This window comes from Columba livia, chromosome 2 (assembly GCF_036013475.1).
Source record: "Columba livia isolate bColLiv1 breed racing homer chromosome 2, bColLiv1.pat.W.v2, whole genome shotgun sequence".
Lineage (NCBI taxonomy): Eukaryota > Metazoa > Chordata > Aves > Columbiformes > Columbidae > Columba > Columba livia.
Genome location: NC_088603.1, coordinates 130,787,251 through 130,809,573, shown reverse-complemented (window position 1 = coordinate 130,809,573; position 22,323 = coordinate 130,787,251). Strand labels below are relative to the sequence as shown.

The following is a 22,323-nucleotide window of genomic DNA, read 5'->3' as shown; positions in this document are numbered from 1 at the left end:
CACCGGGACGCCTGACGCTCACAAAGACCGAGAAACGCACGTTACCCACCACCCCAACCCGCTCCGCCACGCTTGATCCCGCAACCGCCCCGCCTCCTGCTTCTCCCATTGGCTCCTCATGCCAAACTCGAGCCACTGATTTGCTTTTCGGCCTGTCGGTCAAGCCGCCCGGCCGTTCACCCTGGCACAGATACCATCCCGGGAGCCCTTCTAGCGCGTCATCTCGACCTCCCAGAGTACTTCCTGTAAAGCCACTCTAGGCCGCTACCTGTGCTGTCTGTTGTCTCTGCCGTAGCCGCTCTACGCAGCGGGAGCTAGCTCTATGACCTGGCGGGGCCTGCTGGTGGGACGGCGCCCACGGGCCGGGCCCGCAGCCGGGTGGCGAAGGGCAGAGTCCCCGGGGCGGCCCGAGAAGACTCCGACCCCGTAGGCCTTCACTAGGAAGCTCGAGGTAGATCCCGTCGCGCCCGTACCCCTGCAGAGTCCCGGCGGCGGCGCAGGTCGGTCGAGGCGGGGGGCGGGTTGGGGCGGGGGCGCCGCCGGCCTTGCCGGCGAGGGGGGCCGCGGCGGACGGCGCTGCTGCCGGAGCCGTAGCCGTCGACAGAGTCCGGTCTGGCAGCTAGCTCGGGGTGGCTCCCCGGGGCAGGCTCCCCGGGCGCTCCTCCTGGCCCTCTTTATAGAACCTTGCGTTTCGCCGCAGTTCCGTGAGTCCCACTGACGTTCTGTCTCCTGGTGCGTGTCTCAGCATGCAAATAGACTGCAGGGTGTCCCGCTAGGCCCGGGGGGTAAGGTAAGGAAGGACAGAGCCTGGAAACGTGCTCTGTAGAGAGGAAAGGGCATAATATTCTGGCAGAGGGAAACTTTTATCTAAATTGTTATTCTAATGTCAGTTTAGAGAGTGAAACTTTAAGACCTATAAAAGTCTTTCCTGTGACTGCCTGCTATAGGTGACAAGATTTCCTATAGGTGCTGCCTGCTAAAGGTGACAGTAGCTCCTTTCTGTTAATCCAAGTTTTGTGCACCCTGTAAGTAACAAAATTAACACAGAATTAATGTAGATCTAGTCTCAATCGCCACTGTTTTATGAATTCCACTTATGATATAGCCCATACTGAAAACCACAGCACTGTATATTTGTTTTCAGGCCGTAAATATGTTTCTTGTATCATCTTTTACCTCTCAGTGGGAGAGAAGTATTCACCAAGGTCAAAGATGAAGTGAGGCCAGTTTGTGGTAAAATCTGATTCCAGAATCTTTAGCCATTTGTTTAATTTTACTGGGAGTCAGTGACTTCATGTCTAACTTCTTTAGAGCCATTATTAATCTGCAGTACAGCAACCAGTTGCTGTTAAAGTGTTCACTTTAAGGCTATTACTATTTTTATTCTGGTCCCTTTCATCAGTACTTTCTTTTACAATTTTTTCTCCCTCTTTGTGCTTCAGTTTCTACTCATTAGCAGTTTGTTTTTCACTTCCTAGATGTCCATTATCACTAGTTTATGTAATGAATAGTAGGAAAACAGCTCAAATTATAATTGCTGAGACATGAATTAGGGTAGCAAATAAACTATTCAGGGTAGTAATAATTCCCATCTCTGTATTATGTTGTTTAATTTGTTAATGCCACGTGAAGGCATCCATTTCTGTTACCTGATATAGAGTTAGAGAGATAACTTCACACTTATAATATGTGTAACTGAACTCTTTAAAAAGGCTTTTTTCCTTTTTTTTTTTTTTTTTCCTCCTTTTTTTCCCCTTTTGGCAAGTGAATTGGAAAGTGGAATACATTCAAAGCTATTGTCTGTGAACGTTTTGCAAAGATTTTATATTTACATTCTCTTTCTTGGCCACCAATCTGTGTTGTAGTGTGGGAAGGTGAAAGAGGGAAGCTGTTTGGGTATTTTTATAGCTAACTATATATATATATATATATATATATATATATGTATGTATGTATATAAAAAATGATTTTATGTGTATATGTTTACATTTTTTTAAGTAATAATTGAGTACATATATTGAGTACAGAGCATACTGAATTTGCATTAATCTGGGGACAAGGCATCTGAAATAACTCTCTGCTTAGAATTTTCCTTCTGTTTTTAACTCTTTTTAACTTCTAGGCCTACCTTGGTCCAGACTTGTGGTTTTTTCATTTGTTGAAAACATCCTTTTTACCAAATGAAGAAAATCACCTCCCATTAAAGCTTTAGTGAAACTGGTGAGGTATGTCAGAGGCACAAAGTTCTTCTGTAAATACGTCAGTAGCGGAAGGATGACTAGGGAAAATGTGGGCTCACTGCTAAATGGGACAGGGGCTCTGGTGACACGGAGGTCAGTTTAGGTTTATCCTGAGCTGCCTTAGGCTGAGTGTTGTCAGCAGGTTGAAGGAGCAGATTCTTCCCCTCTCCTCAGCCCTAGTAAGGCACATCTGGAATATTGTATCCAGTTCTAGGCTCCCCATTACAGGGGAGACATGAACCCACTGGAGAGAGTGTGACAAAGGGCCACAAAAGTGATTAAGGCCCTGGTCTATCTCTCTTAAGAGGGCAGACTGGGAGAGCTGGGAATGTTCAGCCTGGAGAAGCCTCAAGAAGTCTTACCAATGCCTATGAATACCAGAAGAATAGAAGCAGGCTATTTTCAGTGGTGCCCAGTGACACGACTAGAAGCAATGGGCACCCACTGAAACAAAGATGTGCCATCTGAACATCAGGAAACACTTTTTTACTGTGCGGGTCACCCAACATTGGCACAGGTTGCCCAGGGAAGTTGTGGATCCTCCCTTCTTGGAGATATTCAAAAACCATCTGGACATGGTCCTGTGCAACTGGCTCCAGATGGTCCTGCTTAAGCAAGTGGGGATTGAACTTCATAAATTTACAAGAAACATGCTGATCCCTTTCTACTTTCGCCTGTTATCACATTTATAAAAAATCAAACAGGAGGGGCTAACAGTCAACTCTGAACTTTACTTTTTTGTTGTTGTTTTTTGTTTGTTTGTTTGTTTTTGTTTTTTTGTTTTTTTTAATCTTAGCTTGCAATAAATACAGAAGCAGTATTTGGCAACTCACCAGTGGACTTTCACAGACATACCTAAGGAAATTCAGAGAGGGGAACTGCTCTCTCCTACTTTAGAAGGACTGCAAAAAAAACCACTAACCCTTTGCCAGCAAGCTCCAAGAGAGGCATATCTTTCTTAAATCACAACCAGCTCCATGCTATAAATATCATGTAGTGTCTGTTGGTCTTTCACATCATAAGTACACTTAACTCTCTACAAATATGTTAGCCTTATATGTTTGCTTAGTATGTACTAAGCTGAACAACTTCTAAGATGCATACAAGTACATTCTTTTCGTATTTTGTAATGTGTGCAGTTAGAAGATGGTAATTTTGTCAATTAAAATCAGTCTTTTGTTAAAATAACCTAATGTAAATTCCTCCCTAGCAGGGTCTGGTTTCTGAATGTTAACTTTCCAGGAACAACATCTGAATTCACACAATTTTTAGAGCTTTTAGAGGGTGAATATAAAAGTTCAACTTAAATGGTGGTAAGTTCTATATGACTAAAAATAGGAATAGAGTCAAATTCACTGTATTGCTGGTGCAGTTAACAATTACAGACCCTACAACTTGTTGCACCTCTTGGACTGCAGGAGAAGGTTACTTCAGTATGGTGTTTTCAGGCAGGCTGCTTAAGCTGGTTTGGGGTTTTTTTTTGTGGTTTTTTTTGTTTGCTTTTTTTGGGGGGGGGGATTGTGTTTGGTTTGGGGGTTTTCTTGTGTGTTTGATTTGTTTGTTTGTTTTTTTGCTTTTGAGATCTAATAGTATGTATACTTTTTCACATAGACTAGTGAAGGGGAAGAGAGAGAGTGCGATGCTACAACTCTCATTTTAATTAAATTGTGTGCTTTCAAACCCAGCTACTCCACAGCACTCTCTGTGCTCTTTGAGCACTAAGGTTGAAAGCAGCAAATTTTAGGGGGGGGGATGGAGGGGGAAGTATGTTCTGCTAAAAAGTTGCAGACTCCTGAGTCAGATTGTGCAGTACATGGACAGAGAAGGTAGCAGGCTCTCTGCCCTACAGATTCTCGGATGAACTAGATGGTTCCTAGAACTAGGCATGCATCTGGCCTACATCTGCAGGTATCATTAGTTCACATCTAAACTTTACCAAAATTTTCAGGAGGAGAACAGAAAGGATGCTGGATTTTTTGTAACATGCTCCTCTCAGAGACTATGGTAGGGATTTTTTTGGTTTGGAGGTGGAATGCAAGAAATTTGGAAGTCTGAGATTATTTCAGGGTGCTTTCAAAAGGAAACTAAATGCAGATTTTATCAGAGGAAGAGAGGGTAAAAATTGAGAGAAATAGCAAACTTTGAGATGGAAGAAAAAGGACAAATACATGATCTGAGAAGAAAGACTTAATTATGGCATTGGTGCAGTGTTTGATTCAAAGTTGACTCTGGGTCTGGGCACTTCCTCCTTTCCCTGCAAGATCAGGCATGTGGAGGTTTTCTGCCTTTACAGCTAAGTGGAATCATTCTTAATATTCTTTGTGTTTGTATCAGTAGGAACAGTCTCTCTAAAAATGCTCTCTGCCACTGATTATCTCCACCATCTCCATTTTTGCTAATATTGGTAGTACTTGTAGAAGAAAGGAAATCATCCAAATTTAAATTCTAAGAAAACTTGAAAAATACATTCAAAAACAATACTATTCAAATGTAATATTATTAATTCTGTAAGCATCAGTCTTCCTTCATGTGCTTAAAGTTACCATAATTACCAAGTAATAAAACTGTCAAGATTTAGGGACACTGAGCACATCTAATTTTTCCAGCATCCCTATTGGTCCCTATCTATGCCAAGCATTTCAAAGTACAATCATATCAAAAAGGTAAGAGTGGGGAGGAATCACATAGTGTTACTTATTTAAACAGAGTAGCCTCTCACCTGCAAGCCTGTGAGTCCTGCAGCAGACTTATACAAATAATATTTTTTTCTTTTCATTTTTGAAAGAAAACAAAAAGTTTCATTATTCATATTTGCAGTGTTGTGGTGTTATCCTTGCACATCCAGCATGTTGGGTTTGAAGACAGTAGGAACAGTTCTAGAGAAATTAAAGGTTTGGTTTTCTGTCTTGCTACTGACTGCTTGCAGATGTAACAGTATGATGCTGAGATTTAAAGGCAGCCAGTTTCCTGACTACCTGTTTTTCCTGGTCCTGGCTCTCTTCCTACTGGTACTGCACAAGTCTTAACCTGATGCTGTGCTGACATGTTCATGTACTGAATTTGCAGGAAAATATATTTAAACAGGTTTGGTTTCTGTCAGTTTAACATAAAAGAACAGTTCAGTAGAGGGTCAAATGAGTATTGGCACTAGTCTGTAAGAAAAGGTGGCAATACACAGCTGAAGGAAGACGGGAGGAAGCAGCCACAGCTGTCAGAAGTTACATCAGCTTGTGGATCTGTAGAACACAAACCTAAAAAATTAGGCTCATATATCAGGTGAATTACTGGTTTTTATCCTTCCATCAGTTGAGAGATCTTCATTATAATTAGATGCAATTATTCATGAATTTTACCATATAATACAAGACCAAAACTTAAAACTGACAGTGAGCAGGCTTGTCTTTTTATTGATGCAGGGCTTTCTTGGCTTTAAAATGCTGTAAATATATACACTCTGTAATGGCATTGTTACTTACAATCCTTCTTTTGGTACAGGTGTGGACAGAGGTTAATTATCAGTTAGCTATGCTTTTAGGACAGTTTTTACCTTTCTCATCTAATAAGTATTTCTAATAAAAGGTTAAAGGATGTTATGTTCCTGCAGCACAGTGCTTGGATCAGCATTGTTACACTTGCATATCACTGAATATTCATGACGGTGCAGTTGATATGCATATGTGTGTAAAAAGGAAGGAAGTTGGAATAAAATCTAGGAATAAAATCTGGAAAATGACTGTTTCATAAATGAGGAGACTGAGGCGGTTAATTCAAAGTTTCAGGGTTCTATCATCTATGGTAAATTGTATCTGAGTATATAGAATGGACACTGCTTCTGAATCCCTTCTGCGTATCTTCTCAGTCTTCATCCTGGCATCTCGATACCTATCCAGTGATCCGTTCGTATGGATCAGAACAGAAACACAGAGCTGTCAAATGGGAATTTAAGTTAGATGACTGTTTTTTGTAGGTAGTTCGGAATGGAAGAAAGGTAAGGAGGGTCATAGAAAAGATGCATAAAATTAGGAGTGATGCTATGCTTCACAAATGAAGCTATGATATGATACAGTGCCCTTGCAACAGTGTGAAGCAGGTACTATGTATGTCCCAAGGCATAAGGCTGACTTTTCAGGTAAGTAACAGTAACCAGCAAATGAACAGTTATGGCTGTAACTGCCCACAGTGAGCTCACAACCATGCATTCATGTTCTGTCTTTGAACCATTCTGAAAAGGAGCTGCATACCTCTGCCACAGTGTGATGTTTCACCTGCTTAACACAAAGGATGGCACATCTACAAAGCTTTATATCCTTTTAACTTTTACACACGCAATGTAAGGTAACTTTCAGTTATCCATCCTTGTACCAGAACCTCATACCCTCATCATAACCACAATCTCTTCAAATACAAGGGTCTCCCTGTCATCTGCTGATGTGATCAACAACAGCTGAGACCTGTATTTGTAGTAAGAGGGATCTTTATCTTTGCCATGCACTTATATCTCTTGATATATTAGTCAGAGATTTTTACTTTCAGTGCAAAGGGCTGTTCCTTCCTTGTTAAACATGACAACTGCAGCTGTGTCAAACTGCTCCAACCAAACCCTCCATCATTTTGGTTTAGCAACAGTAAGTGCAAGTCATGTCTCCAGGTAATATTCAGTTTCCTTCTGAGTATGAGGAGAAACTTCTTTACTTTGAGGGTGCCAGAGCACTGGAACAGGCTGCTCAGGGAGTTTGTAGAATCTCCTTCCCTGGAGACATTCAAAAGCTGCCTGGACACGTTCCTGTCTGATCTGCTCCAGGTGACCGTGGGGCTGGACTAGATGATCTTCAGAGGTCCCTTCCAACCCCAACCATTCTGTGATAATTCCCATTACATAGGTCCAAAGAAAGAGGGTCAATATTGCATATTGGGCATTTATTTTGCCTCTTCATCTTGGTGTTCAAGCAAATTTTTTTATTTTTTTTTTCATAATGTTTTTTGGAAAGCCTCAAGTTACTATGCAGCTTTGTTTTTGTTGAGCTTTTCAGTTCCTTTATCAGTAATATAATTAGAAGGAATAACAGCTAGATTTGTCACTGTTTACTGCAAGGTGACAATAAACCGTGGCAGATGCTCTCTGTTAACCCCCCACCCTCCCTGCAAAAGAAAGGTGATAAGGATGAAAAGGAAGAGAGACTTGCAAGTTGGAAAAAAGTTTTAAAATGCTTTATTAGTGCTAGTAATAAGTAGAGAATATAATAAAAATATACAAAGCCAATCTGGAATATCGTGGGGTAGTGCAGTGTTCCCACCAGCTTGGTAGAGTTGGTTTCACTCCAGCAGCTGCAGGGCAGGCACCCAGAAGTCCTGGGCCAGACTTCACAGTAAACCGGATCTGGATTCAGGGATGCAGGGTCTGGAACGAGGCCTTGGATCGCAAGCATGACGGGCAGGGTCCTCTTCAGATGCCGGCCACGGTCGAGGAGAGCAAGACCCTCGTGATCTTCCACTCTTATAGGGTGTATGACATGTATGGGATGGAATACTCAGTTGGTGAGTTTTAGTCACCTGCTCTGTCTGCCCCTCCTTGCAAATACACCCGTCTCATGGTGGAGCTGGCAAAATTTTATCAGAAGCCTTTGTTGTTGTAGCAATAAATCTAAATGTGTGCTTCTTCTGCATTCCATTGGTCGTCTTATCAGTTCCAGAGCACAGTGTCTCAAAAAACTTGCAGCTAAATTCAGAAAAGTGCAGTTACTTAGAAGAACTTAGCTGAAAGGAAAATTTACTAAAAGAGAACTGCTCTTGTTTATAACAAAACCAGGACAGTTCAGTACAGCAGAGAGTGGGAATTTACTAGTGCAATTGACAAGTCTTTTTAGAGATGAGTTTGCAATCTGATATACTAAGGAGAGGAATGACAAAAAAAGAGGAAATAAGGTGGGGGAAGAAGAGGAATGGCATATAGGATAAAGAAGAATAGTGATTTAACATATGACTTGTTACACAATTATCTTCCTATTTATTCTAATAAATGAAAATTAGGGCCATATCTGGGAATTTGGTAGGATGGTTCTTTCCATGGCCATTATGCTACAGGGAGTACAAATGTATTTGAGCTCTTGTAGCCTTAAATTTAACATCACAAATTTTAGAAGGTAGTATCTGAAATATTAGTTATGCAGTAATTAGTCTATCAGATCTAGTTGATGGCATCTATTTATCTGTCTGTTAAGAGTACTGACTGATCACAATTTTTTCTCAAGTCAGTGAGAGCTCCTAGTACTCAGCATATCTTTAATGTTGGCCAATAATAGTCTTGGTTGCTAGCATTCATCGAGAAAGTGTATTACTTTGACATGGGATTTTCAGTTTTCATCAAATGCTGACAGAAATGAGTGATGTACAGCTTCTAACAGTGCAGCACTTACCTACTGCTCTTCATTACTGTTGTATCAGTTCTGGCTCTTCTGAGCTGGTTTTGATTTTGTAACTTGAAGCCCTAATATTTTGACTCTGGCAGGTAGTGTATGGAAGATAAATCAATGAGCTATCGTTATGTTTTCTTGCTGTCTTAAGGCATTCAGCAGTGGTTAATCTCCTGTATCCCGTTTTATGAAATCTAAGTTTACTGGGTTAAAGTTGGAAAAGTAACCTGTAATTTGAATGTATCTTTGTCCTGTACTTTGTCTTCTGACACTAAATGTAAGTATAGCATTCAGGATTCTGGGGTATGTTAATAGTTGCTCACTCAGCCTCATTAGTGAAAAATCTGAATTTCATCTATGGAATTGACTTCTTACAGTCATTCAATGTTTTCTTTTACTTTCTCCATCTTGAAAAATAATCTGCCTCCCAGGATTATAAGAAATAAGATTTTCTGTGATTGCAGTGTTACTGGTTTTTCAATTAGTATTAGTAGTTATTCCAAATGGTTAAATACTCAGTTTATGTTCTTTACAAAATGATAGGTATTTGGCTGAAGTATATGGAAATCCAGACAGTGATACAAAATCAATCTTTCGTAAGGTTATTTGAGGTAATGATATAGTGGTAAGTTAATTTTTCAGTGATTAAGAGACAGCTCAGTTGGGGCTCCCAATTAGACTTTGATCTGAGGATATTTCTCTCTATACTTGATGAGCAAGAAAGAGATGAAAATTAATGGTAAAACATGAGGTTTTCAGCAGCTGGGGTCCAGGTTCTGTGTTTTATTATGAGGCTTGATGTAAAGGAAGATAGTAAAATTAACTGGATACATATAATTTAATTTTTCATTTTTAAAATCTATTGATTTCAAATTGACATCTAAAATATTATTTGCTATTGAGAATAACTGAGAAGAACAGTTAAATGGAATACATTTTCACAAAAAAAAAAAAAGAAAAAAAAAAAAAAAAAAAAGAAGAAACCACCTTACATTAACAAAAAAAATCTCAGCATTCTCGTAGTGGATGGAAAGATAGTTTTCATTGCTATCTGTTGGTAGCCTAACTTTGTGAATGTAAAAGGAAGGACAGTAGGTCAAGGGTGTGGCTTGTTCTCTCTCACACACTCAGTATGGCAGCACTGAAGGCACAATTCTGGATGCATTATACCAGCACTAGTGTGTTCAGCAGGACTAGGGAAGGGATCATCTCTCTGTACTTGGCACTGGTGAGGCCCCACCTCAAATACTGTGTTCAGTTTTGGGCCCCTTGTTACAAGAAAGACATTGAGGTGCTAGAGTGTGTCTAAAGAAAGGGAAATGAAGTTGATGGAGGGTCTAGAGCACAAGTCTTATGAGGAACACCTGAGGGAACTGGGGCTGTTTAGCCTGGAGAAAAGGAGGCTGAGCGGAGAACCTTATCACTGTCTGCAGCTACCTGAAAGAAGGTTGTAGCATGGAATGTGTTGGTCTCTTCTTGCAAGTAACAAGCAATAGGATGAGGGGAAGTAGCCTCAAGTTGTGCCAGGGGAAGTTTAGATTGGGTATTAGGAAAAATTTCTTTACTGAAAAGATTTTCAGGCATTGGAACAAGCTGCCCAGGGAAGTGGTTGAGTCACCATCCCTGGAGGTGTTTAAAAGATGTGGTGCTTAGGGACATGGTTTGGTGGTAGACTTAGCAGTGTTACGTTAAAGGTTGGACTCAATGACCTTAAAGGTCTTCTCCAGACAGAATTATTCTATAATTCCTAAAGAGAAGAGGATCTGTGTGTTAGTGCTGGTTTCTCCAAAGAGGGTATGATTCCTAGCATGCTTACCAGAAGCTCTTTCCCTGGTGCCTCGGCCACAGATCTGAATAGTGGGACTTGGCAGAATCTAGTCTGTTGAAAAGACTAAAAAAATCTGTTACCTCTAATGTATGTCCTGTTGTTTCTTTGTATTGAGATAGTTTATAATAATAAACTAAAATAATAATAATGAATGTTAAAGAGACTTTATATATGGGGAATTCTTCAGTGGCCTGGAAATCAAAAGAGTTGTCCAGGCAGAAATAATGAAACATGATTAGGGATGAATGTAAAGGAAAAGCATATGAATGTAAGAATAAAATCAATGACTTTAAAGAATAAAGTAACTTTCAATTTGCAAAGCACAAGAAAAGAATCAATGAAGGGCCCGAAAATGTAAGTAAGAGAAGGCACAAAGGGATAGATCCATTACCTAGATCTGTTATTAAATAAGAAAGGAGAACAAGTAGCAGATTTTCAAAGACTGTTTCTCTACTTCATACTTTATAAGAGAGATATATTGTGACCTGCTACTTCATAAAATTATCTTAGACAGGAAATAAGAGGGGAACCAAAGCACAGAAAGAATAGCCTTAAGGAATCTTAATATAGATGTGCTCAAGTGGCAAATCCTAATAAAATTCATCCTAGAATGATTGAGGAATTAGGCACCACTGATTTGATATATTAATTTATTTATTTAATGTCTCGGGGGGTAAAAATAGCCAGTGAGATGAGTTTGTGTATATGTGGTTTTGTGTCTCTTTATTCTTTTGCTAAGAGAATTATTGAAGCTCTCAGTTTTGTTTCCAAATAAAGATTCAGGAGTAAGTAGTTTGCAATTAATTTGTATTCAAAAATATGCGGAAGAGAGGTTGTAAAATAGCTCATGTTAAACCATCCTGACTATTAGTAAGAAACCTTGTCTGTTTCTCCTCTTAGAATGAAAAGCGAGGTAAGTAAGAGTAGAACTTTAGGTACAATGTAACTTGATTTTAATAAAGTCTTTTTCCCTACATAAGCAAGCTAGGGAAACATAATATCGATACTATCTCCATTAGATGCTGATACTATCAGCATCAAGTTGAAAAATTGCCTTTACAGAGTAATTACCTATAGCACCCTGTCAAGATGAAAAGGCATTAATGAGTTGGATGATTGAAGACAACATGCACTTAAAGTTACTGATGATACGAAGCTGAAGAGGGATTGAAAGTTTTGTGTTTTGTTATATATCGTAGACCTCAAGGTAAATACTAACTATGCCACTGATAAAAAGTGAAGTGTGTTGTTTTGTGTTGGTTTTTTTTTTCCCTCGAAGATCATACTAGGCATTTTGTAGGAAAGAGGATATTGTCTATTTTGCAGATCTTCTGTATGTAGCTGGTCCCTTCACATACGTCACCATTTTTCCCCTTGAGAAGAGGTAGACTGGAAATTCTTCTCTGTTGTTGTTATTGTTTTCTCTTGTAGAATGAAAACCATCTTTACCCGTAATAAAGATCTTGTAGATTGAATAAAAGATTTTTAGGGTGATAAAACACTGGAACACACTACGTAGAGGAAGTGTGGAATCAGCTTTCTTGGTAGTTAAACATCTGTCAAGATATTCTTGAGCTTACGTTCATGCTGAGTCAGGATTAGGTAGTCTCTTGTGGTCCATTCCATCTCTGTACAGTGCTTAGACTGCATGTTTTGGCTGCATGGAAGAGATTGTCTAAAATAGTTAAATCATTAACTCGGTGAAGTGAAGGAGTGTGCTACTTCTTGCATCCTAAATGCAGTTTTAAGTTAGAGCAGTAAGGAATAAAGTTCATTTTTTACTTATTAAAATACATTTTCATTTGGCTTCACAGAAAGTATTTTGACAAGTCATGCTTCAAAATACCTTGAGGCTTCTACATATATGTCTGTCTATCTAGTCATTATGCTAGAAAAGCAGGGAATGTGTTCGCAGTAGCACTGAACCAGTAGAAACCAGCCTTGATTACTCATCCACAGTGGAATAGCCCTGTGGAAAAAATGGCACCCTAGAGATTACTTGGATTTGTATATTTCTGCAGGCAAAGTTTACAAACCTGTAAATTTAAATGTAGAATTTTTGTGGGCAGAATGCATTGACAAATATGCCTGATGGTAATACATCTCATACTGATAGTCCCATAACAGGTCAATAATAGTGCTTATATTGATAGCAGCAATGCAGGAGATGTTACTTGGTATTACAGCTAAAATCCATGTTATCCCGTTAATCATAATTACATTAATATTGACAAGCTGTTGACAATACTCACATTACTATTGATAGATTTCTGTCAATAACATGTTTCCAAATAAAATATGTTCATTCATAATTTGTACAATGCTCAATAACAGCACTAAGATATACCAGAAGAAATTCTTCTTTCCCTGGTGATATACAATAATTATGTTTTTTTTTGTTGCACAGTGTACCGTACAAGTAGGATTGTTCATATTTCTAGTAAAAAAAAAAAAACAACAGACAAACTATAGGTTATTTAAGAAAGAATTGTTCTGTGATTTTGTTTTTTCTGGGAGGCAATTTTTTATTGTTTTCTTTGCAGCATCTATGATGGTGTAAAGTCAAGGAAAAACTTTTCAAATAGTAGTCTTTAGTGTTTTGTCTTCAAGTGTATTTACATAAAAATTAATCACACAGAGCTTATTATGTATCTTTACCACTATTTGTGAAAATGGTACAAACAGAAAAAGCACATTTCTGAAAGGATTTTGTATAGGGGAAGGGATTTTGAAAGGGAAAACTTAATTATCATTTATTTGTTCTCTATCATTATAACTTGAAAAAAATGGACACCATAGATAAATAATATAATGAAAATTCCCTACTATAGCAAAATAGAGAGAGATGAGAATTTAGGCTTCTCTCGAATAAACAGTTGCTGTTATCCAGATCATTAGGAGATTTGCAGATATTCTGCATAGGAGAATACAGATTTCCCTTTTAATATTTGTGTATGGAAGTACCTACCTTATACATGCAATAAAACCTTAAAACCTTACCTTAGCAAGTAAGCAGAGCATATTGCAGAACACTTCAGCCTGTATGTAACAGTAGGCACACTGAAATGTGCTTACACATTAAAATCAAAGCTATATGGATATAATCTTTAAGTAACTTGCAGGATCCAGTTAACAGCCATGGCCTATGGCAAACTGTCGTTCTCAGCAACAAAGAACTTCAGAACAATGCTCAGTTTTATTACTTAAATTGAGAATGCTTACCTAATGGTTCATTAAAAAGAAATCTTTTTTTACACAGGAATGTTATAAGCATAATTTAAAGTATTTTAAGTATTTTAAAGTATATCTTTATTATTAGTTGCTTATGTTTTTGTCTGATACTCTTCCTTTTCCATACAGTTTGTATAAAAGTTACTTCAAAGTTCAATCAAACTTCTAGTTGGTAATTCAGGAAGACACGTTAAATATGTTAAACAGTATATGTGGTGCTGATTCTTATTTTGTTTTAAAAAGGAGACTCATTGGAATCTGCAAAATTTTAAAGGTTAACAGTTGTTGGACTTGTTTGTTCAAAAGTGGTTCCCTTTTTCTGTAAACAGTGTTCCAGTCCACAATGATAGGTTCACCTAAGTAATTTCCTTCAAATGAAGTTCTATAAAGGATTACAGGCTTGGAAAAAAAAAAAATGTATTGTCACAAATCTGATACTGCGATCAGGCATGCCCAGATTTTTGGGAAGGTCTGGGGAAGATCATTACGAAATCTGCTCCATCCTCCTGTGCAAACTGGGGATAAATTCAGTGCTAGAACAGGTAGCTTAGAGCATCTTTTAGTCAAGTTTTAAGAACCTCCAGGGATGGAGATTTCACAGTCCCTTTGCACAAACTGTTCCGGTTTCTTTATGTGCAATTGGAATTTCTCGCATAGCAACCAGTTTACTCTTTTTTCACTGCATCTCACAGAAAAGGTTTGACTTAATCTTCTCTGTAACCTTTAGGTAGTGGAAGGTTACTATTAGATCACTTCTTAGCTGCCCTATCTTCAAGTTGAACCGTCTGAGTTCCTTCACGTTCTTATATTTCAGGTGTTGTGGCTCCCTGATATTATTAGTGGCTGGACTCTTCTCAGTTTCTTGAAATTTCTTTTGTACTATTGATAGAAAAGAGGCAAAACTGGATGTAGTATGGCAAGTGTACACTCACCAATGCCAAATAGAGAGGAATAAGCACACCCTTTAGTCTGCTGGCTGTGTGCTTGCTGCCTACCAGAATCCCCAAGTCCTCTTATGCAAAGCATCTTTACAGTCAGTCAGCTCCCAGCCTATAGTGATCCATGGACTTTCTTTTGTATTTCATGACCCATCATAATCCTGTATATTTGACATGTTTTCCTTGAACTTTGAAAGGTTCCTGATGACCTGTTCCACACTTGCTGAGGTTTCTTTAGACAATGTAGCTATACTAGGGGAAAAAAAGTCTGCACAGATTTTGCTATCTTATATTTTAGAAATCTACAACAGCAATTTCTCATAGCATGTGGGATAATGGAAGACAGCTGGAAAAGATGGTTGAAATCAGGTTGGATAATAGTAGATGGATCAAGGAAACTGTTTGACAAAATGTCTCTTTCAATGGCTTTAGGGCTTTGAAAAGGGATTTTATGTATTGGTAATTGTATAGAATGCTAATAGGAGGGTAACCGAAATGAGTCGAACAGAGTGAAATGAGTAGAAGTGACTTAGGTGTTACCAGAAGTGAAGAAAACACTAGGCCTTTAGGGATTATGAGTGAATAGTACTAAATCAAAGTGACAGATTCCAGAGCAGTTGGTTATCGGAGGCTGTGGTTCCTAAAATGGCAGCAGGATGAGAAGATGAAGGGTAGGAGGGCAGACAGTCATTGAAGCTGCACTTTTTGAAGGGATATGGCAAGATCCAAGAGGGATTGGTTTGACCCTTTGATCATGATGTGGAGCAGGTAAGTGACTGGGGGGATGCTGAGTAACTCTTCCCAACAACACTTCCCATGCCCTGGTGCTTACTGCAGAGAAGACAGAAATGAGTGAGACAGACTTGGGGATGCTGCCTTTCTATACCCTTGTATACTGGCCTGGCAGGCCAGTGCAGGTTGAAGCAGTGAACCCCATAGCTCTCTGCCCAGAGGAGGTGGCCTTATGCCATCTCCCACCATACTTGGCTTGCTAATGAGAAAGGAGGAATTTAAAGAAGCTGAGTGGAGGTGTTGTGTGCCCTACCCACATAGCTAGTCTTAGTTAATTGGAAACTACTGTTGTACAGCATACATTAGGAAAAAAAATCATATTTGTTGTCAGCTTTGAATGATGCTTTCCTTACAGATGTGACCAACTATAGTAGAAATGCTACAAATAGTGTTTTATACCGGGTTTTAAAACTTCGGTGCACTCTGTTTCAGCGAACAGTTATTTGTTTGGAGGACTGTTTTTTAGTATTCTTGACATCATGAGCAACCATTCCTATATAGGATCCTACACAGCATCTTTTATTCAAAGCAGTCTTGTGTTATAGCAGGTTTTCCTCTTATAAATAAGGATTTGAAGTACCCTATTCTGTACTTTGTCCAGAAAGCTGTTGACCCTTACTTGTCTGTTACGCAAAAATCTGCTTTAACAAGTGATATATGTTGCATGCTACCTGAAATATACCACTTCTGCATCACTTTGGCTTTTTTTATGTGGACAAAAGGAACCAAAAATTAGTTACCCCATAATTTTGCATTACTGGGGCATTATCCATATTTTGCTTCTACAATTTATTGCATTTATTTTCTTAGTCGCAAAATTTCAGATACAATAACATTTAAATAAGTAATTGAAAAAAAATGCTTTTATTTTTCTCTTTAATGCTTAAACCAAAAAAAGTATACATTTCTTGAAGTTGCTAGTATACATTAATCATCTTGCCAGGAAACTTGTTATACAACAAGTAGCACAATCCCACATCTGTCAAAATGCTCTAGAAAATACACGCAGGCTTCAGTGATGTACTGTATGATAATTTGTCTGAATGCTAAGTATTCCTTTAATCTCATGTAATGATTGTTATCTAAACTAAACAGATCACTACCTTTATTTAGCAAATTTGATCATTCCCGCCCTAATTTTAATCCATATCTTTCTGTATGCAATCTTTAAATGTGTTAGCATTTCTAAGATTTTACTTTGACCTGCAGCTACTGAAGTATTCATATGGCAAATTTTTTTATCCACCCCACTGTTCTCTTCTAGATTATAGTTACTATGTTCATTTTCCTCCTTTCTCCATGAAACACCATGAAGTTTTACAGTTCTTGTTTCTGATCTTCTGTTTTAAGGTCCGACTGAATATTGCAATTATGCCCAGCATTTTTTTTTAAATTTATACAGTGAAATATTAAATATCTGGAGTTTACTAAATATCTGAAAAATGCTAAACACTTCTCTATAATCAAATAGAAATGTTAATGTTTATGAAATGTAGTGCAATATAACTTCTTTTGAGGTGAAATTTTATAACGTTAATGTAAAGCTTCCTGAAAGGACTTGCAGCACGTTAATAGCATATGAATATAGCATTCTGAAAAAACTTTTTTGTTATTTCTTGTTTACTGCTGGTTTATTACAACTTTGTTGTCTTTAGTAAGAATAATATTAAATACTTCATCATACTAAAATCTGTTTATGTTTATTCCTAGAAAGTTTTTTTGTGAAGAAATGGCCTCCAGCACTGGAAATGAAAAGAGAGTGAATCCTGTGCTCAGAATAAGTCAACTTGATGCGCTTGAACTAAACAAAGCACTGGAACAACTAGTGTGGTCCCAGTTTACCAGCTGTTTTCATGGATTTAAACCAGGGGTGTTGGCTCATATTGAACCAGAAGTAAAAGCATTTTTATGGCTTATTTTATGGAGATTCACTATCTATTCCAAGAATGCAACTGTGGGACAGGCTATTCTGAATATTCAATACAAGAATAACTTATCTCAGACAGAGAAGTACCAGCCTCTGAGCAAACACCAGAAATTATGGTATCTTATTTTCACTGTTGGTGGAAGATGGTTGGAAGAAAGATGTTATGATTTATTTAGCAATCGTCAACTGCAATCTTTCTGCAAAATTAAGGCTTGTATTAACTTTGGATCTGGACTTCTTAAGCTGTGTGGACTTCTAAATTTTCTGATTTTTCTTCAGAAAGGAACATTTGCAACACTAACAGAACGCATTCTAGGAATTAGGTCTGTTTTTTGCAAACCACAAAGTGTTCGTCAGGTAGGATTTGAATACATGAACAGGGAGCTCTTATGGCATGGCTTTGCTGAATTTCTGATCTATCTGCTACCACTTATTAACGTACAGAAACTAAAACTTAAAATTTCTTCTTGGTGTTTGCCTATTGCAGGTCTTTCCAGTAGTGAAAACACATTAGCAGCTCACTGCAAGGAATGTTCACTATGTGGAGAATGGCCTACCATGCCTCATACCATAGGCTGCTCCCATGTTTTTTGTTACTACTGTATTAAAAGTAACTATTTATCTGATGCGTATTTTACATGTCCTAAATGTGGCTTAGAGGTACAGAGTCTTCAGCCACTGAAATATAAAATTGAAATGACAGAGCTGCATGCCTGATAGGGGGTTGATTTGGTTTTATACTATATGTGAAATACTTTGTTGCAGAGAATAATGGAAAAATTCAGAAATTATTGTAAACAGATGGCTTAAAGATGGTTTTGGAGACTCTGTAAGTTCTTTTGCTGGCATTATTTTTTTATTGACTAATAGTGCCAACTTGCCTCTCTGAAGGAAAGACAAGGAGTTCACCAGCTCTTCTGCTATATCAGACTACTTGATCCCAATTTGATGCCCCAATGTTGTCAAGTCTTTCCATTTTAGATCCAGAGTTTGCCAGCCTGCCACTTTCTAATTGCATGTTATATACTTCCTTCAAAGATGGAGCAGATGCCCAGTAAGCTTCTACCCTTTCTGTGGATTTTCTCAAAGTTTTTGTAAAAGCTTCTGCCATTACCAACTTAGCTAGTAGAGGAATTCAATGGGAAAGTTATCCTTGTCATGCTTAAAGAATAATTTTAAATTTGAATATTTTAAATTTGAATTCCCAGTGGGATAACCACTGCAAAAAGGAAAGGTGTAAGTTGAATTGTCGTCTCTGCAGATTATTAACAGTTTTCATCATATTCAGCCGCACTCTACCTTGGAATTGCTCTCTTATCAATAGACCATAGGCTTTACGTGATCCATCTGGCAGACAGATACTCTGTAGCTAACATGTACCTACAGGAGATAAAACCACTTACTTTGCAAAGACGATGCACCTTTTAGACCTTCATGAGATGACTGATTTTCTCACTTAGCTATATGTCTGTGATCTTCAGTGATGTATATATGATCACCTCCCAGTTCTTCCCAACAAAGCTGAGGGATACAGTTCATCATGCATTGGAATGTGGCAGCTCCCCAAGGTAACCCACATTATTTTGAGTAAGAGACACTAGAGAAAACTGTTTACTCGCAAGATGCTGTCTTTGGGACTTGCCATGTTTCTATTTTTGGTGTGGTCAAGGCAGGTGCTCAACCTCACTAACACCTCACTCCCACACAGAGAAAAGATCAAACACAGTTATGTTCATGTAGACATATTACAAAAAATAGGTAACTCTTCCTCGTTTTTTATTATTACTCTCTGCTTTTTCTGTTGGATTTACAATGTTTTTGTTATTCCCTGTCTTAACAATTTATCCCCTTATTCTCTGACCTGGTTTTATAAGAGGTTTGTTTGGGATTTGTTTGTTTGTTTCAAAATTGCAGTCCTTTTTTAACAGAGAGTGTTAGCCAGAAGTGTCTCATTAGCACAAAAATACGTTGCATCCTTTTTTGGCTCTTAAATTAAATTCTGGAAAACCTATACAGTTGAGTAAATCACTTTGTGATGGTTGTGTTCTTGATTGGCTATCATCAATAGACAGTCCCAAAAATAGTATGGTAACAACTGATCCAGTATCTTTGATGTACTTTTATGAAATGGTTTATTACATTCTTCAGTGTCTGATTAAAACACCCCACCAGCTTATTTGTTTGAAGATCTTAAATTCTAGGTTTTGATCTTTAGTGACACACAACGCTTTCATCTGATGCTATTAAATATAGTTAGCAGGTTTGTAAGTATCTTTGGGCAGCCCAAAACTTCATTAATTCTGATGCTGTTCTGTGAGTCAACAGAGACTTCAGAGCAACTGCTTCCAGATATGTGCTGCGATATAGTATTTGCCAGCAAATGTGTATATCAGCAGCCTGCCAAATTTCTGTTATTTGCAGTTGCAATTTGAACCAGCAGGTACAAATCTGTCTTTATTATAAGTATCAAAACTGTCAAGTCTTTTGGAGAATATCCTGGAGTCACTTGCTGGTGCTGAAGTGATTCTGTATGAATTGTCCTTCCACTTCACTTAATAGCTGTTTCCAAATAAATATATTAGCAACCCTTACTTTGAGGTGGTCCAGTGCCTCTGGAAAGGATCATCAGCATTCCTGCTACTGCTCTCTTTAACTGTCTTAATTAATGAAGATTTGTACACATCTAATGTTTGTGTTTTATAAACATGGCAGATGTTTGGTTCTCCTGGACTTTTCATTCCTTCTGAAGCCACAGTGCAGTATTGTGTCAAAAGAGCACAGATTTTCTACGTTGGACTCTGTCGGGTGTCATGTTCTTCTTATGTAGGAGTTAACTTCTTTCCTTTTTAGAAATGTTTATTTTCCCTGGATATTTAAATAATGTTCTCTTCCTTTTTCATTGCACCACTCTCTGTCCTGCTGTTCAGTTTACCTAAGCTGCGTGAATTTGCTGAGGTTTGTTTTATCTCTTGCAGCTCCATGCAGGTGAAATCCTACCAAAATGTATACTCTCTTTTTCATCCCTGCTAAAACCTGTTTCCAGAAGTTTTGTACAGCTGTTTTCTGCTGGCAGTTCTGTATTGCACTTGGCTTCCCTGTTTTTCTTCTGGTGTTCAGCTTTTAATACTTATGATGGCTTATTATACTAAAGCATTGGCCTACTGCTGTACTATCTCATCTTCAGTACGTTAGGTTTGTAGTTGGTAACACTGACCAAGTTTGTGTAGTCTTTGCCTTACGGCATAAATAAACAGTTTCTTTTACCTTAAGATCCTGCATCCTAAGCTGTGGCTTTAATTCTTTTATTTTTCATGCCAGTAAGCAGGTACCATGCATCTCACAGAAACAGAAAGTTTGGGAAGAGAGTGGTTCCTTTTGTCAGATACAGATTTATTTATTTATTTTTTTAATCTACCAAGCATTGAAACCTTCACCTAGTTGTAGTCACAACTTATATTGAGACCGAGGTTCCAGCTTGCATATTGAAAAACTTGCTACCACATTAGCTTTGGAGGACTCTAAAGTCAATATTCAGCAGCTTCCTTATGGCATTTTAAAATTAAAAATATACTTTTTTTATATTGTAATTCTATTTGATTATGTCTTGTGATACATAAGTGGCAGAAAAGTCTTACTTGAAGATATTACAGAAAAGAATAATTTGTAGATGAATCAAAGGATAATTAATTTTGTATACTAGTTGCATTGATATTTTGTCCTCATAAGCATTCTATTTTCAGGTTAAAATTCAACCATAACGAAGGACTAAGACACATCTGGTGATGCTTCCTGCAGTAGAGGGAATAAAATTTGGTTTGAATATTAATCTCTTCAGTCATTTTATCTAAACAAAAAGTTTTTGGTGTTCAGCTACCCTAAGAATGTACTTCTGAGCAGTCATATGTACATTAGTGAAAAGGGTAAATGCCTAGAATTTAAGAAAGCTAAGGGACCAGAAGTCTTATCCGATCTTGGATAAGAGTTACAACCCTGTATTAACATTTTTATTTGTGCTCTGTTTTGCGTCTTTGTGTGCTACATGAACATTTTCATTGTCTCAGGAATCAAAAAATGAAGCCATAACTGAAACAGGCTAATTATATTAATAAGCATATTAGAAAACTCGTCATTTGATTGAGAATTACTGTTTTTCACAAGGTGTGATTTTGGAGGCATTCAGGTTTAAGGGGTCAGAGAATGTGGATTCCTTGCTTCTACAAACCACCACAGCTCCATCGATGCTATGTGCTTTAAGAGAGGTTTTGCAAAAGACTTAAGGCAGGAATTTCAGTATTCTGTAAAAGAAATGTTGGGGATAGTATCTGATTTCTGCATTACCTGGAAATATTTCTTTATTTTTCCATAAGTGCAAGATGTGATGGGCAAGAATGATCTGGGCAAAGTGGTGAAGATGTTAAGAAAGGTGAAAGAAATATATTTTCTAAATACAATCCAATGAGTGCTTATTTGAATGTATCACTACAATGGTTGTCTGGGATGTATTGAACTTATGAAAACCAAGTTGACAAATAAAAGATACTTATTAACAGGATGTTCTGAAGTTTGTTTTTTTTCTCAAGAGACTATTTCTTTATATATTGGAAGGCCAGTCATGCTTACTCAATGGTTTGGCTGTCAGTTGATTTCATCATGAGTATGCATGAGACTAAAATGCAAAGTGGGAAACTAGTTTATAGTTACAGTTCACTATAAAAAAAATCTTCAATTTTAGGTTCCAAAGTAAATTATCTTTTTAATAATTCTGCTTATGAGCAGACTAGTCATAGCAATAAATTGTCAGCTGTTACACTTTGCAAAAATATGGTAGCCTGGGCTACTGCAAGTCACAGTGTGTGCAACCAAAACACAAGGGAGCAGTTTCAAAATGGTGCTTCATACCATTTGAATGTCAACCAGTTGTGCATTCCCAGGAAAAATATTTGTAGAGTTGTTCAAG

General features: G+C 37.9%; 1 protein-coding gene across 5 annotated transcripts; it reads left to right on the top strand.

The window, feature by feature from the left end:
- Positions 1–222: 222 nt before the first annotated feature.
- On the top strand, positions 223–21,918 carry PEX2 (peroxisomal biogenesis factor 2). Of its 5 annotated transcripts, none has more exons than XM_065053843.1 (2): positions 223–451; positions 17,150–21,918. In XM_065053843.1, the coding sequence occupies exon 2, from the start codon at positions 17,169–17,171 to the stop codon at positions 18,081–18,083; it is 915 nt and encodes a 304-aa protein (XP_064909915.1). In that variant the 5' UTR covers positions 223–451; positions 17,150–17,168; the 3' UTR covers positions 18,084–21,918. The 5 variants fall into 5 exon arrangements, with proteins under 5 accessions (XP_064909915.1, XP_064909914.1, XP_021152594.1 ...); XM_065053842.1 differs by having other exon boundaries at positions 269–500; XM_021296919.2 differs by lacking the exon at positions 223–451 and adding an exon at positions 625–732.
- The last annotated feature ends 405 nt before the right edge of the window (positions 21,919–22,323 follow it).